Genomic DNA, 15,430 nt, shown 5'->3' on the forward strand with positions numbered 1-15,430 from the left:
TAAGACTAGAGGGAAGGCAGCTAGTCATCACCAACCACCGTCAACTCTTTTAGCAACGAATAGTGGGATTGACCGTCACATTATAATGCTCCCATGGTTGAAAGGGTGAGCATGTTTGGTGTGACGGGGATTCGAACCCGCAGATTGCGAGTCAAGTTCCCTAACCACTTGGCCATGACCTTCTGACTGAAAATTATTTTTATATTTATACAATTTCAATCACCAGATGGATTGATTTTGATTAAAAGTCAATATTGTGCTCCAATGGTTTTCATAGGGATTAGCATCATTGTCCTGTGATTCCATTTGGTATCATTGGGAAGGAAACGGTCAATTAAAAATTTGAATGGTATATAAACCAGCCTCTTAAAAATATTAACATACATTTCTATATATAATTATCTAACTTAGATATAAATTAAAGCTTAAAAACTTATTCTGTGATATTAACTCTTCTATATGTCATGGTTTGGCTCACACTGAACACATACAATTTAAAACAAATTGAAAGAGTCTTAACTTCATAAAACATTTTTCCTTTGCATGCTTTTACTCATTTATATTAAACATTAGAAATTAATGTAAATTCATTATATTAAACCCAAATGTATATATTCTATTGCACCATAATATTATCACATAACTAGCATCAAATGGACTTGAAACTTAATAAGAGGGTTAAAGTATTTTATTTTACATAAAGATTTTGTTTGTTTTATTGAGGGTCACCTGCACTAGTCTTCCCAGATTTTGAAGTGATACAGCAGAGGCAAGACAGCTAGTTAATGCCACCCACCAACAACTCTTGTCAGATCAAATAACAGGATTTTACCATCACTCCTATATTGCACTCACAGTTACAAAAAGTGAAGAGTGATTTTGTTGTTGTTGTAATGGAACACCAATCATGGAACCTCAGATCCACAGTCTGAAACTAACCACTGGGCCATTATTGGCCATTTTAAATAAAGAGGTAAGAAATTATGCTTAGCCTTCTTTAACAGCATTCACACACATAAAATAATAAATATATACATATATATAGAACATCATGTAAAGTGCACTCAACATAGTCCAAATATTTCTCACCTGAATAAACTCTGTTAAAGTGTTGAATACTTGTTTGGCCACAGTTATAGCTTTGCAAAAGTTGTCTTTGCCCTAGAAATATCATTTAAATTAATAAGGAAATAAAAATATTTTCATAAGTACAATAAACAAGTCTCTGTAATTAATGTAAAGACAATCAACATCCTAGAGTACTTCACTAGCCAAATTAGATCAATAACTTGTAACACTGGCTGGTGAACCAAATTGGCTTTAAAGTGAGGAAAGTTATTTATCATAATCTTTAGATGATACACCCACCTACGTTTTTTTAATGCAAAAACAAAACTAAATGCATTTGAAGGTGTCCAACTTCACAGCTGGATCAAAACTAATTTTCTCTCTCTCTCTCTTTTTTTTCTTCAAAACAAATATTTCTTATTATGGTGAAAATTGTAATAATAAAAATTCCATAGTAAAATGGGTCAACCTTAGACATTCTTTGAAATAAAATGGCATAGATGGCTGCAGTAATTAAATTAAACTAACTATAAACGTTTATCTGCATAACTTGTTTTTTTAATGTAACAAAATATACACAACTGTCTCAAAAACAAATATTAAGAAAACAAAGTTACTAAAAGAAGAATAATCTCTGGCTCTGTAAAAAGAGGGTTTTCTACATGAAAAATCTGGACCAATAAAGTACAGTAAATATAATGTTTATCTCTATGCTCTAAAAACTTTCGAAAGTTTAAAAGTCATAATTTAAAGCACTAATCAAACTTAAACACAAACAGATTCATTTCATGAAAATATACAAAAATAAATTTTTTTATTATTACATAAATTCTTTCATATATATTTTGTTTTCAAAATATGACAAATGTAAAAATAATTACAATAAAAATCTGATGAGAAAAAGAAAACTTACAGGTTGGTCAATGACCTCCTTACTAGAGTAATGCCAATAAAAGTCCATGACTGACTCCTGGAGTAATTAGAAAAACAAAAAGATAAAATGAAGAACAAAATGCTAACAATTTAACTACCATAATTACATGTACTGAAAGCTTTGTATTGTTTCCGTATACCAATAGCAGAAGTTAGGTTATTACTTTAAGAATCAAATTTTGTCTATCTTACAAAATTCAGTTGTTAAACGAGAAGAGACAATGCAGACTGGCAAGAATAATAATGGAAACATAGTAATATTTTGTAATTAGCGATCAAACTTGATTTACTTTTACAGTAAATTTACAGACAAAATAGTAAAGTATTTTTTTCTTCTTCTAAAATAAACTTTTAATAAACATTTAAATTTTGTAGGAAAATTGTGAACTGGAGAACATTATATTTTTCAAAACACAAGTTAGTTGCTAATATCTTGTGTTTATTATCATTAAAATATATCTTTTTACTATGAAGAAAACCAAGAGAAAGTGTATGAAAAAACTAAAGCTACATTTAGATATAATAACTGACTAGGAATAACTACTCAAACGTAGATCACCGTCAAGTTCAGAAACCTTTGAGATTAAATTTCTTACAATGTCCTCCATCAACCAAATAAAAGATTGCTATAGCAAATTAAACCTTCCAAAATTTTTTCTAAACATTAAGTTGCAATGGACTAATTACACTTATAATAATTACTGTTTTAAAGTTAAATATTAACCTTTCAAATTGTTAAAGAAAAGAGATAATGAATACATAAAGTTTGTTCAACTACATATCATTAGAAATCTACTAATAATAATATGCATTTCATTTTAAGATAAAAAAACAACAACAAGCTAACCTGTAATCTCAATAAGTAGTCAACAGTACTGATAACAATATTGACAGTTGTTGTGTTGCCTGCTTGGGTTCGCAGGTAGTTTTGAAATTCTAGAAAAATATACAAGGTTTATATATTTGAAACTTGCATAATAGTTTCGAATTTTTATTTTCCAGAATGAATAAAAATTGATGTAAAATTAATATAAGTTAAACATAAAATTTATAAGGAGATATGTATGTTAGTATTCATTTAGTTCTGATCTGAAAAATGTTAGCTTTTATTTGAACTTATCAAAGAAGTCATAGTTATATTTGTGTTTATTTCTTTTCATGACGTTTCCTATAAATGTATTGAGGTCAATTAGTATAACAGATAAACATACTTAAAAATTGCCAAAATGTGGTAAAGTAGGTAAAAAATAAAACAAGTACAACATGATGACAGTTAACTTCACATTATTAGATGATGTTAGGTTTCTTTGTCAAAAAAACTGTGTGTTTCATTATTAGCTATATTTAAACACAAAACAAGTTCTTTTTATTAAATTACTAAATGGTTCATAAAATACATAAACATATGAAATGTCCTAAGACATTAAATATCAAACTACAAGTGAATAAACACAGGTAATTATGCTACTTCAGAAACCACGTTTCTCATAATTCACTTTTAGATTTCCAACTTACCTAAGTTATGCCCTTCACAGAGTAGCTGAAGAAAACGGAAAAGCTTACAGGTGAATTCAGCATCGTGCATGTTCTTCTCTCCAGCAGTTCCTTCTGAGCCAACGCCAAGACCCTCAGCTTTCTGAGTCCGCTCAAAGGCATCCAGGTCAAGCACGCTGTCAAAAGTAATGTATTTAAGGAACAAATGTGTTATATTCTGATGCCACATTTTGGAATGGGAAGAAATAACATAATGATCTCAAGAAACATAAATTCACCACACAATAGTGATATCTGAATAAACAAAAATATATATTTTATTACTATTATTATATTTAAGCCAATTCATTTATAAATTTTGTTTCTTATATTGAATGTTTGAGACTTCTTTGATGAGTTTCTTCTTCCAATTTAATTGAATATTTAATAACATTTTAGGCTTAAAGTTTATGAGGGACTGATCACAGAGCACAAAATATTACAAATGCAGTACATGAAGTAACATTGAAAGTCTTATAAGATATTTCAATATTTATTAAATTTACTGTAAAAACCATATAAAAGAAAGCTAAGATATATTTTAGGCTAAAAAAGTTCAGTAGTAACTAGAAACTCACCTGCAGGAGTTCATGAGACCAGCTATAGATGTAAAGAATCCAACATCTTTCTTCTCTTTTAGGTGTTTCAACATACGCTAAAGATTAAAGTAAAAAATACACAATAATATGTACATTCAAATACTACAAAAAATGCACAAATGCATGGTATGTGTACCACTTGAAATAAGCCACTAATACACAGTAATTCATGACATGAATTCTGTTTTGTTACCAGCATAATTGAAACTGCTAGTTTATGTTGTTCTGTAGAACTATAATTAATATATAAATTATTTTAACTGAAATAATACTAGGTTATTTAATAAAATACTTCTCTGTGACAAGTATATATTTTATTAGGTTAATGTTAAAATATAAACTTTTCTGTAACCATTCCTAAATAATCTTTGTGAATAAGGAACTACAGAATCGTGCAGTTTCTAATGAGGCCTTTGATATTCTCAGGTACACTGATTTCCCTTGGAGTAATCAGGTAAGTTTCATAAAAATAACTGGAGATTTTACAGAACATGTTATGCACAGTTAAAACTGAATTCTATGACTCTGACTGACTAGTAAAGAATAAAATAGGTAGGGAACAGTGTATAACAATGTGAAATATACACAGTCAAAGGTGACGAAGGGCAGTGTCTCTACTGGAGCTTCTAGATATCACTGTGAAGAAGAAGAAATCTCTTTAAATCCATTCCAGAGTATGAAAAAATAACATTATGTACATGAAACAATAACGTTATTCTTCTCAGGGAACATGTGATACCCCCATCACTGTTGGTCATTCCCAATGAAAGATAATCAAGGTTGTATCCTTAAAGGATCACCTGACCCACTAGTGGAAAAGATCACCATCTACTTTCACATATTGTAACATACTTTGAAGCAATCTTTCCCATAAAAGACCATAGATGAATGACTCAGTTCAGTAGTTAACTGGGATTAAAGGAATTTATTCACTTCCTTGACCAATGTTCTGTGTTAAAACTACACACATTTATATGTAAAAAACTTTTTCTGCTGAACAAGAAGGTGGAAAACATGTAGTATTTCTGCATACAAAAGGTCTAACTTAATGCCTACTTAATTTTTATATCATTTGAACTCCAAATACAAAGCTCAGTGCACTAAGCTTTCCAGATTAAAAATGTCTCAATTATTCTAGTCTTCAGTGGTCTGTCGGCATTTGAACTGCTGTTTCATTACATTGACACATGCACATATTAAGTTCAATACATTTATTAAGTGACATTTCAACATTTTACTATCACTAATCTGTTATTATCATGAATAATAAAAGTTAGCTTTGTACAGCTTCTTAGTTAAAAAAGAAAGACATCTTATAATATAATAGGGTACTCACCATTTGAACATCAATGTTACCTCCACGTAACAGTGAGATCCCCAGCTTCAAACTGTTTATGACCATTGGTCCTTGAATTCCTGTGAACCATAATAAGTTAGTTTATTATCAACAGTCCAAGAAAGCTTTTTAGTGTGTGTGTCTAAAATTTGGAAATGATTTTAAAATTATTTTGATTTTATAAAAAAATTAACTTTCTAATTAAGATAAAATTTCTGCCAGAGATTTATCTTCCAGCTTTCAGTTAAAGCTATAAGATTCTCAAAACTAAAATAAATATAAAATCAAATTAGCATACTCAGAATATACTAAATAAATTACAACAATTAAGACGAAATTAATATAAACCATGCTATTTACATAACATTTTGTTATATGTATTAACTGACTTAAAGAACAGTGAATATGTTTGAAGCACCCTAAACATTAAATGAAAGAGTAATTATTTTAGCCAGCTGGTAAAAACTGATTCACTTTTCACTTACACTGCTAATTATAATACATTGTGGATCAAAGGAAATGAGGAAAAGATTTAGGATATAAGAGTAAAACTTTAAGGGGTATTTATCAAAAATCGAATCCAATACTGTTTTGTTTGTTTGTATGTTGTTAAGCAAAATGTTACATAATGGATTATTTGAACTGTGCCCACCATGGGTATTGAAATCTGATGTTTAGTGTCATAAATCTAGAAACTTACCACTGAGCTACTGGGGGGCAAATACTGTCTTAATATTTATTACTTTATCCAAATTAGAAAGAAGTAATATCATTATCTAATCAACTTCTAGATATAACATTACTTTCATACATTTACTTTACTTTATATTAGTAATTTTAAAGATTTCTCAAGCTCCCTTAATTTTTAAAAATAAAGAAGGTGACTCTCATACAATGTGAAAAAAGTCTACAGTCAACAGCTCCAGTTTATATGCACATGTAATGTTAGAAGTGGCAGATCACTTTCATAATTTTCTAAAGAAATTAAAACTGATACTGAGCAAGAAACTATTAAATATTATGTTGGTATTATATAAAGTAAAAAATATTTGCAATGTAGGTATTCTAACCAAACTGAATGCCAAAAGCTATAATCTCCACTTTATTGAGTTATCATATAGAACACTGGAAGGATTTCCATGCAATCTAAATCAACTTTAAAGCTTGACCTGAGTGTTTATTCTTCAGAACATTTGCATCAGTGGATAAGTATATCTCTAGGTAGGTATATAAGTGCGAGAAACAACAGCTCTTAAACTTATTTTTTATAATTAAAAATTTTTGGTGTTTCAAACAGTTTAAGTAAAGTAATATATCTCACAAAATGTTATAAATATCGTCATGTAAATAGACATTTTACATCATTTCAACTTAATTGTTGTAATTTATGTAATATATATATAGTTGCAGAAAGTGAAAAGTAAACATTATAATGTTTAACTAACCTTTGCAAGCTGATATGTACAAAAGCACCATCTCCGCCACTCCCCGATCAGCAAGTCGTGCTTGTTGGAAAAGTGTTTTTTGTTTTTCCATCTCTTGTTCCTATACAGTTTACATATACTAAGGGTAAGTATAAAGTAAAAACTATTTATTTGAAAATGTACTTACTGCATTATTAATGGTTTTACATAATAGTTTGCTAAAATAAAACATTTAAGCCTTTTACATAAAATAAATTTCTTTACTTAAAAACAAAATAACATTACAGGCATTATGAGATAAGATTTATATTTTGATTTATAATTATCTATTTACAAAATTAAGCGATTTGAAATATCAAAAAATCATTTCTTCTACACCTACCATCATAAGACCAATTTTTTTCTATCCACAAAAATGCAGCATGAAAAGGTAGACACAGAGTAATGTTTTGGTGGACAATATTTCATTTTCTCTATCAAATAATTTATTAACAAGTAATGTTTTTGAGTGAAATGTACCAACTCTATTTATATTTCACCTGATTTGTAATGTTTTATGAACACAGCAGTACATATAATAAGTTGTATCATGGAACATATCTTAAGGCAATGGTCATATAAATGAGCTTGTTAAAGATGATGCAATGAATAAAGGACACACTGACTACCCAAATATATCTCCATCACAAACTTGAGAGACTGTTTTGATAGAGAGTTAGCTCTGTATCTCACACACACATATACATACATAAGCTCATTGTGTGGCTGACTCAAAAACATATGATACAAGTTTGTTTTTGTAATTTTAAAGAAATATCCAATAAAAAACAAAACATCATGCCCAAATCTAAAATGAAAACAATAAATAAGAACATTCCATTATTTAATAGGTAATAAAAAAACTGCTTTAAGCACATTAAGTTTATTTACTTTCATAATGCCCCCCAGTGGCACAGCGGTATGTCTGCAGACTTACATAGCTAGAAACTGGGTTTTGATACCCATGGTGGGCAGAACACAGATAGTCCATTGTGTAGCTTTGTGCTTTAGTTTAATCAAACAAACTTTCATAACTTTTAACATAATTAGCATATTAAACAAAGAAGAGTAAATATTTTAATTTCTTGTATGACAAATATCATAAAAAATAATTCTTCAGCAGTTAAATAACTGTTTCCAAAAATATTAGTGGCTGAATGTGCCCTCCATTACTGGTGCTTCCACATGAATCATAACTGCAAATAAAGTGAAATAAAGCCAGTTTCTTTGAAGTAACAAGTTATGAGTCATCACCATCATCCTAGTTTACGTTGCACCTAAAATAAAGTAGGGTGCAAGCACTTATAGTTCCTATGTCCAGGGTTTATGTTCCAAAAAAATTATCTCTCTACTACAGAATACAAGAATAAGCTTAAAATAAAAATATTGTTTCTAGCAACTGAAACTGAGTTACATTCAAATATCTTGATGCACAATTACAGTTTTCAATGTTAGAGCAAGAATAAGACACATTCAAGAATTACTAGGAAGTAACATATGGTGTCATCATTTTCAGATATAAGAACAATATCTCAGTAGCTTTAGATTACAGGAGTTATCACATTCATGAAACGTTAATCAGTAAAAAATGTATGCAAAACATGTTAAAAACTCACATGTATAGATGGTCCTGCCTCATCGTCTCCTCCTTCCTCTTCCTCCTCTTCTTCTGCACCACCACAGCTCTAAAACAATTAGATTGTAATTTGTGAGAGTTATCTCTACTAGATTAGAATGAAGAAAGAAAATATTTAAATGTCTCAAAAGTTCATTACAAAAATGAATCTTTAGTACCTTTTGCACAAATTTAAAATAATGAACTTACAGATTGGTATCTCTCATATCCAAACTACTTTCACAAAAGCATTTTACTTGCATGATGAGAAAATACAAAGCACAAACTAATATGTATACATCTAAACAGAATATCAGATAAATAACCATGTTTTCCTATTTATACACAACTAATTCTAACATGTAACCAGTATTAATGGTCATTGCCATTATTCAAAGAGCCAAAGACTCAAGTTATGATATCAAAGTTATTGAATTTTTGTAAATTTACTTCACCTTTACTTTACTTTAATGAAAGTGCAGGTAGACTTTCAAACTTATGTAATAAAACATACTGTTTTTCCTAAACTATTTACTGAATGCATACAAAACATTACACTAAAATATGAATCTATTAGTTTAATGTTTTGTTATACTCTCTTCTTTTTTCATCCTAACATCCTATTTGGTTTTATAAAACTAAACTTTAATTTACTTTCACTGAACAGCAGGATATTATTCTGTATGTATCTTACAAAAATATTAGATAATTATTAATTCACACTTAACTCTAGATGTCTGTTACTGCAGAAAGTTTGCTGAATTAAAGTTAAAACGTGTATTTATATATCTTTAAAAAATGTTTAATATTTTGAGATATAATAAATAAGAAAGATGAACATTAACCAGATTACAACATTGTACTCACTTCACCAAGAATAATAGCATACTGCATGTACAAATCATCTTCTGTTATTGTTCCACTGTACAGAAAATAAGGTACTGTTATGATGCTTATAAAACATAAACTAAATTATATGGAAAAAATATTTCTCCAATCTTCAAAAATAAGAAAATAAATGTTTTAAAATACTGAACAGCTAAACCATATATAAAAGTATAACTTAAAAGTTTCTTCAAAATATTGCTGAGTTTAAATTAAATCCTATGGTTAGTGTAAGGTGGTTGGGTAGAGGAATGATCTATTCAGGAAAGTATTAAGCTGTAAAACACTTAATAACAGGCTTTAATAAAACTTAACTATTTAACATGAGACATAGTAACGAGGTCACTTTACAAAGATCACTATCCACTATATTCTAACAATTACCAATTAATATAATAAAAACAAAGTTGATGACACTGTACCTGTGTTCTGTTGTAGCGTTTCGGGAGAAAGCAACAATGAGCTGAGCAAGAGGATCAGGTTTGTCTTCTTCCTCTACCTGGCCACGTTTCTCTTCCGCTTCTTCAAAAGATTGCTGCACATCATTGTTTTAGTGTTTATTTTGGTTAGTGAATCTTACTAGATGTATGTCTGTTAAAAATACACACTTATTTCTCTGACTAAGAGTAAGCTAACATAACATGCACACACTAATTCACATGAACACTGTCTGAATGGGAAGAGTCCTAAAACAATACTCTGTTCTTGACTTTAGACTAGAAACACTGAAAATGAAACTGTCAGATGACATAAATATTGATAAATTGTTGCTTTAAATATTTTTTACAATTCTACAAAGAAGTTCTGACTAAATTGAATAAAACATCCAAATTTGGAAATATGAAGTAATGAAGTTTTAACTATGGACCACACAGAGAAATGTAATATTTCTCAATACAAGGTAATTAGTTTCTCTATAAGACAAAAATAACATTCAAGTATTTCTTCCCTTGATATACACTTAACTATAAAAATTTTATAGGGCTCAAACAGAAAAAACTAAATTTGAACAACTCTTATCATGAACTAATATAATTGTCAAGCATTTTAGAGAATACAAGTAAGCCTAGCATGTTATTTTCATATTTGTTACTGCAGTGCCATTTTTCTTTATGAACTTTCCATTCAAAAGCTTCTATGATAAATTATTAACTTTCTTAGTTTTCATAGACAAGACATTTTACAGAAATTTAACAAGAAACCTTCTATGACTGTGCCTTAACAAATTTTAAAGTTTTGTTGAAAAGGTGGAATATAAGCCATATATTATAAAAACCTTATAAAAAGATTAATCTAATTGCTGGAAATCCACCATATGTTATAATATTTCCCAAAACATTAACTAATAAAACACATCAACATCTAAAAACAAATGCACCTTATAACATGTTACATTACCTTCAATTTATTACATAATGTAAACTGAGTCAGCTAACTACTCAATAAACTTACAGTGAGATCTTCAATAAGTTGTTCATGACCGTTGTTCTCTTCTTCTAACCAGATCTCACGGTACATTGTCAGGAAGATATTGATGGCTCGATGCCTTTAAAGAAAAAAGAAGGGCAAGATTTCATTTTCAATCCTAGGTCTTCAATATTTTATAACTTTTCTAACATAACTCCATTTGGTAGACCAAAACCTATTTCTAAACAGCCTGTTCCTATCCAGCTCTGCCCATTAAAGAAAACATACACCAACTTTAAATTCACTTTCAAACTGTTGAAGTATAAAAATTACACTTAAAAGATGTAATTACTTTAAACAGTACGAAAAAAAACCATAAGAAGATATGGACTCTTTAAAGGCTTATAGTTGTTAATGCTATAACACATTCAGTAAGGTAAGTAACATATTCAATCAATTACATGCCATTTTAGAAGATTTGAAACAGCCTTTAATATGAACATCAACTTTGATAAGTAATGACATTCTCCATTTTTTTTTTTAAAGTTGCTTATATTAATATTACTGGTAATAATATTCAAAATAACTTTGAAAATTATTATGTTCTTTTACACTTATTAAGATTGTTTTGCATTTATAGCTTGGTATATGGATTTATGACTGACATAAATTGTTAAGTTTGCTGAACCTCATGTGATGTTATTGTGATTAAAGCCAAAAATACCGCTAGCAGTGAGGGTAACCAAGTGATAATTCAGTGCATTTCTACTGTACAACATTGGCTATATTATTTTATACTTTGAAGGTAGCTTAATATTCATAAGGACTAACTAATACTCAAATGACACATATTTTGATATGTTTAAATTTCTGTATTCGTGTAATGAATGAAACAGTCATGAATTTCATGTGTGGCATGTAGGCTTCCTATGTGCTTTCTATCTTTCTGAAATTAGTTCACCAGTTTGATGGACCATGTGTCACTGAAATGTTTGACAAACTTTAAAAATATGAAATGGATGATAGTATGCTGGATACAGCATTTAAGAAGTATGACTTAATAGAATATCCAATGCTGGCATTTCCACAATAGGACTGTGAGTTCTTGTAAAATACTAATCCCAGTGATAGTAGAACTGAAGTAGTGTTATCACATTTGCAAGTTGGAGTATAATATGTAATTGCATATGCCAGTTGCATGCTCACAGCCATGGAAAGCAGATGCTGTATGATCTACAAAAAACTTCCTGTACTTGCATGGTCTTTGCAAAACAGTACTTATATAGTAGAAAGTTCACAGTTCAGGTGAACCACGTGTTGCTGAAATGGTTGATCAATAACATTGACAAAATATGATTTAGTCATACATCATCATCTGGGCCAGCAACACAGAAACATCAACAAACTGTCTCAGCACAAGGGGATACCCTTGTCTTTTCACTAAGTGTCCAGACCATGGACACCAAGTGAGAGCTGATATCGTTAGTGCCACAGTAACAATAACTCATACAGCATGAGATTTCATTAATGGATGGATGCCACAATTAACACTTTAGAAGCTCCAAAATGAGCAACTGAATGATCCGATATAACATTGAAGCTCCTTACTGTGCAGCATGGTAAAGCCTAACTAGATTAGAATAAGGAACATAGCATGGATACACATAATCTATGGCACTACTACAAGCAGTTAGAAGAGCACGAATGTGTGCTGTGCTTCCCTAACAAACACTGAACCGTGGTACTTAGCCTGTGTTGCAATTAGTCATTCCAAGGGCTTTCAGGCAGGAGATTCTCCAGATTTTGCTTAAAAAAAGACTGAAAGATATTAAGGTGTTATCCACACATGTGCTAACAATTGAGAGAAGTTGTACTGGCTTATCTAAGTTGAGACATTCAGTGCTGATGTCAGCACTGTATGTTGTTTGCCACCCAGACAAAAAGCCAGAAAAACCAAGTAAAATAGAGCAAAGAGTTGTTGGTTCTCCTCAGGATATTACTGGTCAACTCTCACACATGGAATGAGGTTACTTGTATTTGCATGTGACCATCAACTACTTCATGAAGTTGGCTGAGGCTTACCCATTGGTCACCATATCATCACAGTCTGATGTGTTGGCAGAGCACTGAATAAGCAATCTTAGAGCCGCAGAAGTGATTCACAGTGAGCTAATTCTAATAGCCAGTTTTTCTATAAGTTTTGCAAAGTGATAGGTGAAGATGTGTTTGTTAATCCCCACCAAAATGACTGAGACAAAAACTTATTGTATGTCATGATGGCATATTGTGAACTGGTCAAATATAAAAAGTTTATTTTCCAAACATGATCATATTTGGGCAGGAAGTCATGCTCCCAGGAGATGTGATGTATGGTCCTCCCACTAGAGCACATATCCAACAGGAATACGAGATGTGGTTAAGTTCTACATTAATTGATGTGCCAGGAAATGATGCCATATGACAAATGAGGTAATATGATAAAACAGTGAGGGAATGAGTGTACTACTGTGGCTCTGGCTAGATGGGACATTACCTTCTGCTATGATGAGTTGGTCCATTAATGTAAGAGTTACAGCAATCAAGCTATCAAGGTAACTGAAAGCACATAGTGCATGTCAGTCAGCTGTGTCCATATGGTAGTGACAAACATTTTGTGAGCTGGCTTGACCTGGAGTCAGATGTGAAGACTGAGAAATCAAAGGAAGATGAAAGTGCTGCTTTGGGAAACCTCAACCCAGGAGAAAAGAAAATAGTTATCAAAACTAATCTGGCCATTTAAAATGAGCCAAGTAAAGAACCCATGGATCTGACCATCAGCTGACCTCATGATCAATAAATTTGGGATTAACCACAGTTACAAGTAACTAGGATGGTTATGTGGATGAATTCTTTGCTGTCTATGATATCAAATGATGTTCATCATAAAATGTATGTACTGCACTGTGTAATTTCCATTTTATTATCATGAAGCTAGGACTGCTGTTGCCTTGTGCATCAACAGATTCTACATCTGGATATGATATGTAAGAGTTTGAAAACTCAGCTAATGTTTGTCTCCAAGTTATTGTGTGGTATCGCATGGTATAACGTATGCACTACATTGTATGATTACCACTCGATTACCTAGAGTTAGGTTGGTTTGTTGACTGTAAGATCAGCTGGAACAAAAATGCATCGTGACCTTAACTTTTCCAAGCTATCATGCAGTTTCACTATAAGAGATGTAATACCTAGCTCATCCACAGTTTGCACAACTGAAGATGATGTTTTGAAGTCTGAAAATAAGTTGAAACCCTTTTTTTTTCAGAGTTACCAAAATGTCATCCGATGTTCCACAAGAATTACTCATCTGACCTGACCAAGTGGTGAAAGTTATATGAAGCATACCATACAGTCCTCACTGGATTCTCCTCTTTACACCTAAAGAGTGTATATAGCTTCTCTAGATGCAGTGAGGAAGTTGTGTTTTCTCCAAATGTATATTTATATACTGTAGTATCAGCATGAATGTTAATTCTGGCTGATGAGAATTTTAGCTGAAAAGCCATTCATTAGTGTTATATGACACATGAATCAATTACACAAAGGAAACAAATAAACAACTTGTGAATGGAAACAAAGGATTTGACCTAGATATTAATACTTTGTAATATGGGGTTAATGGAGGTTAATTGACTTGTGACATATTTCTTAAGATACATAGCACTTGCTAGTTTCATTAATACTTATAAGAGAATGCTTCAATTTCAGCATTGAAATGCTCTGCAGGTAGTGAATTTCATGGAACTTAATGTAAGAGTAATAAAGAAATGCACTAATATTCAGCATACATATCCCATTGTTTTAGGAATATTCAGTTTTATCTGAATATACTGCATTATGTTTGAGAGAAAAGTTGATGCACAAATAATCACGTGGCAGCTAATGGGTAAAGAAGCTGCACCTAAAATGAGATACTATGAGAAAATAGTACTGGAATGAAAATTCAAGCTTAGTGACTGGGTATGGGTGTGGTATATAAACTTACAGTATAGAAATAACTTTGTTCTGGCTGGACTTGTATGTCAACAGCTCAATGAAGTAAATTGTGAGTTACTGCTATTACATGACAGCATGTATACATGCATCAAACATACCGACAAACTGAAACTCTGCATCACTTATGAATATCTTGAAAAATGGTTACTATAGGAGTCAGAATTGGCTAATTCTGTTTATTTCTATCAGTTATTACTTCTATGTTTATGATATAGTTCAAGTTGGAGTACTTTAAACTCTTTTGTGGGTTCTTAGTAGCTTTTGTAAGCACCTTAGCAAGTGTAGAAAGTGTTACTGATGACAATATTTGATAATTAGGTAATAAAGCTAGCTGCTGAATTGTGATGTCATGTACTGCAAGTATATATTGGTTAATAATATGTGATGATAGAGTGCAAGTCCAAGAGTACAATCATACTGTTTACTACTTATTTAAACCATGAAGTGTACACTTAATTATGTACACAAATGTGAAATATACAAAAGTAAAAATTTTTCAGTCTAGCAAAGAATTATGTGTTTGTTCAATAATTATATTAAAGTTTTTCTTCAT

General features: G+C 30.8%; 1 protein-coding gene across 1 annotated transcript in view; it reads right to left on the reverse strand.

Annotated features, from left to right (window-relative positions):
- The window catches only part of LOC106460719 (ryanodine receptor-like), a 210,205-nt gene that overhangs the window by 74,857 nt on the left and 119,918 nt on the right, over positions 1–15,430 (reverse strand). The window contains exons 85-96 of the mRNA XM_022387498.1: positions 10,885–10,978; positions 9,855–9,967; positions 9,415–9,469; positions 8,549–8,617; positions 7,276–7,296; positions 6,915–7,014; positions 5,470–5,549; positions 4,113–4,189; positions 3,517–3,671; positions 2,849–2,937; positions 1,982–2,038; positions 1,090–1,161 (exon numbers count right to left, since the gene is read on the reverse strand). Of these exons, the coding sequence (XP_022243206.1) occupies positions 1,090–1,161; positions 1,982–2,038; positions 2,849–2,937; positions 3,517–3,671; positions 4,113–4,189; positions 5,470–5,549; positions 6,915–7,014; positions 7,276–7,296; positions 8,549–8,617; positions 9,415–9,469; positions 9,855–9,967; positions 10,885–10,978 (982 nt within the window). The remainder of the gene's footprint in view (positions 1–1,089; positions 1,162–1,981; positions 2,039–2,848; positions 2,938–3,516; positions 3,672–4,112; positions 4,190–5,469; positions 5,550–6,914; positions 7,015–7,275; positions 7,297–8,548; positions 8,618–9,414; positions 9,470–9,854; positions 9,968–10,884; positions 10,979–15,430) is intronic.

Source organism: Limulus polyphemus, unplaced genomic scaffold (genome assembly GCF_000517525.1).
Source record: "Limulus polyphemus unplaced genomic scaffold, Limulus_polyphemus-2.1.2 Scaffold822, whole genome shotgun sequence".
In the NCBI taxonomy this organism is placed as follows: Eukaryota; Metazoa; Arthropoda; class Merostomata; order Xiphosura; family Limulidae; genus Limulus; species Limulus polyphemus.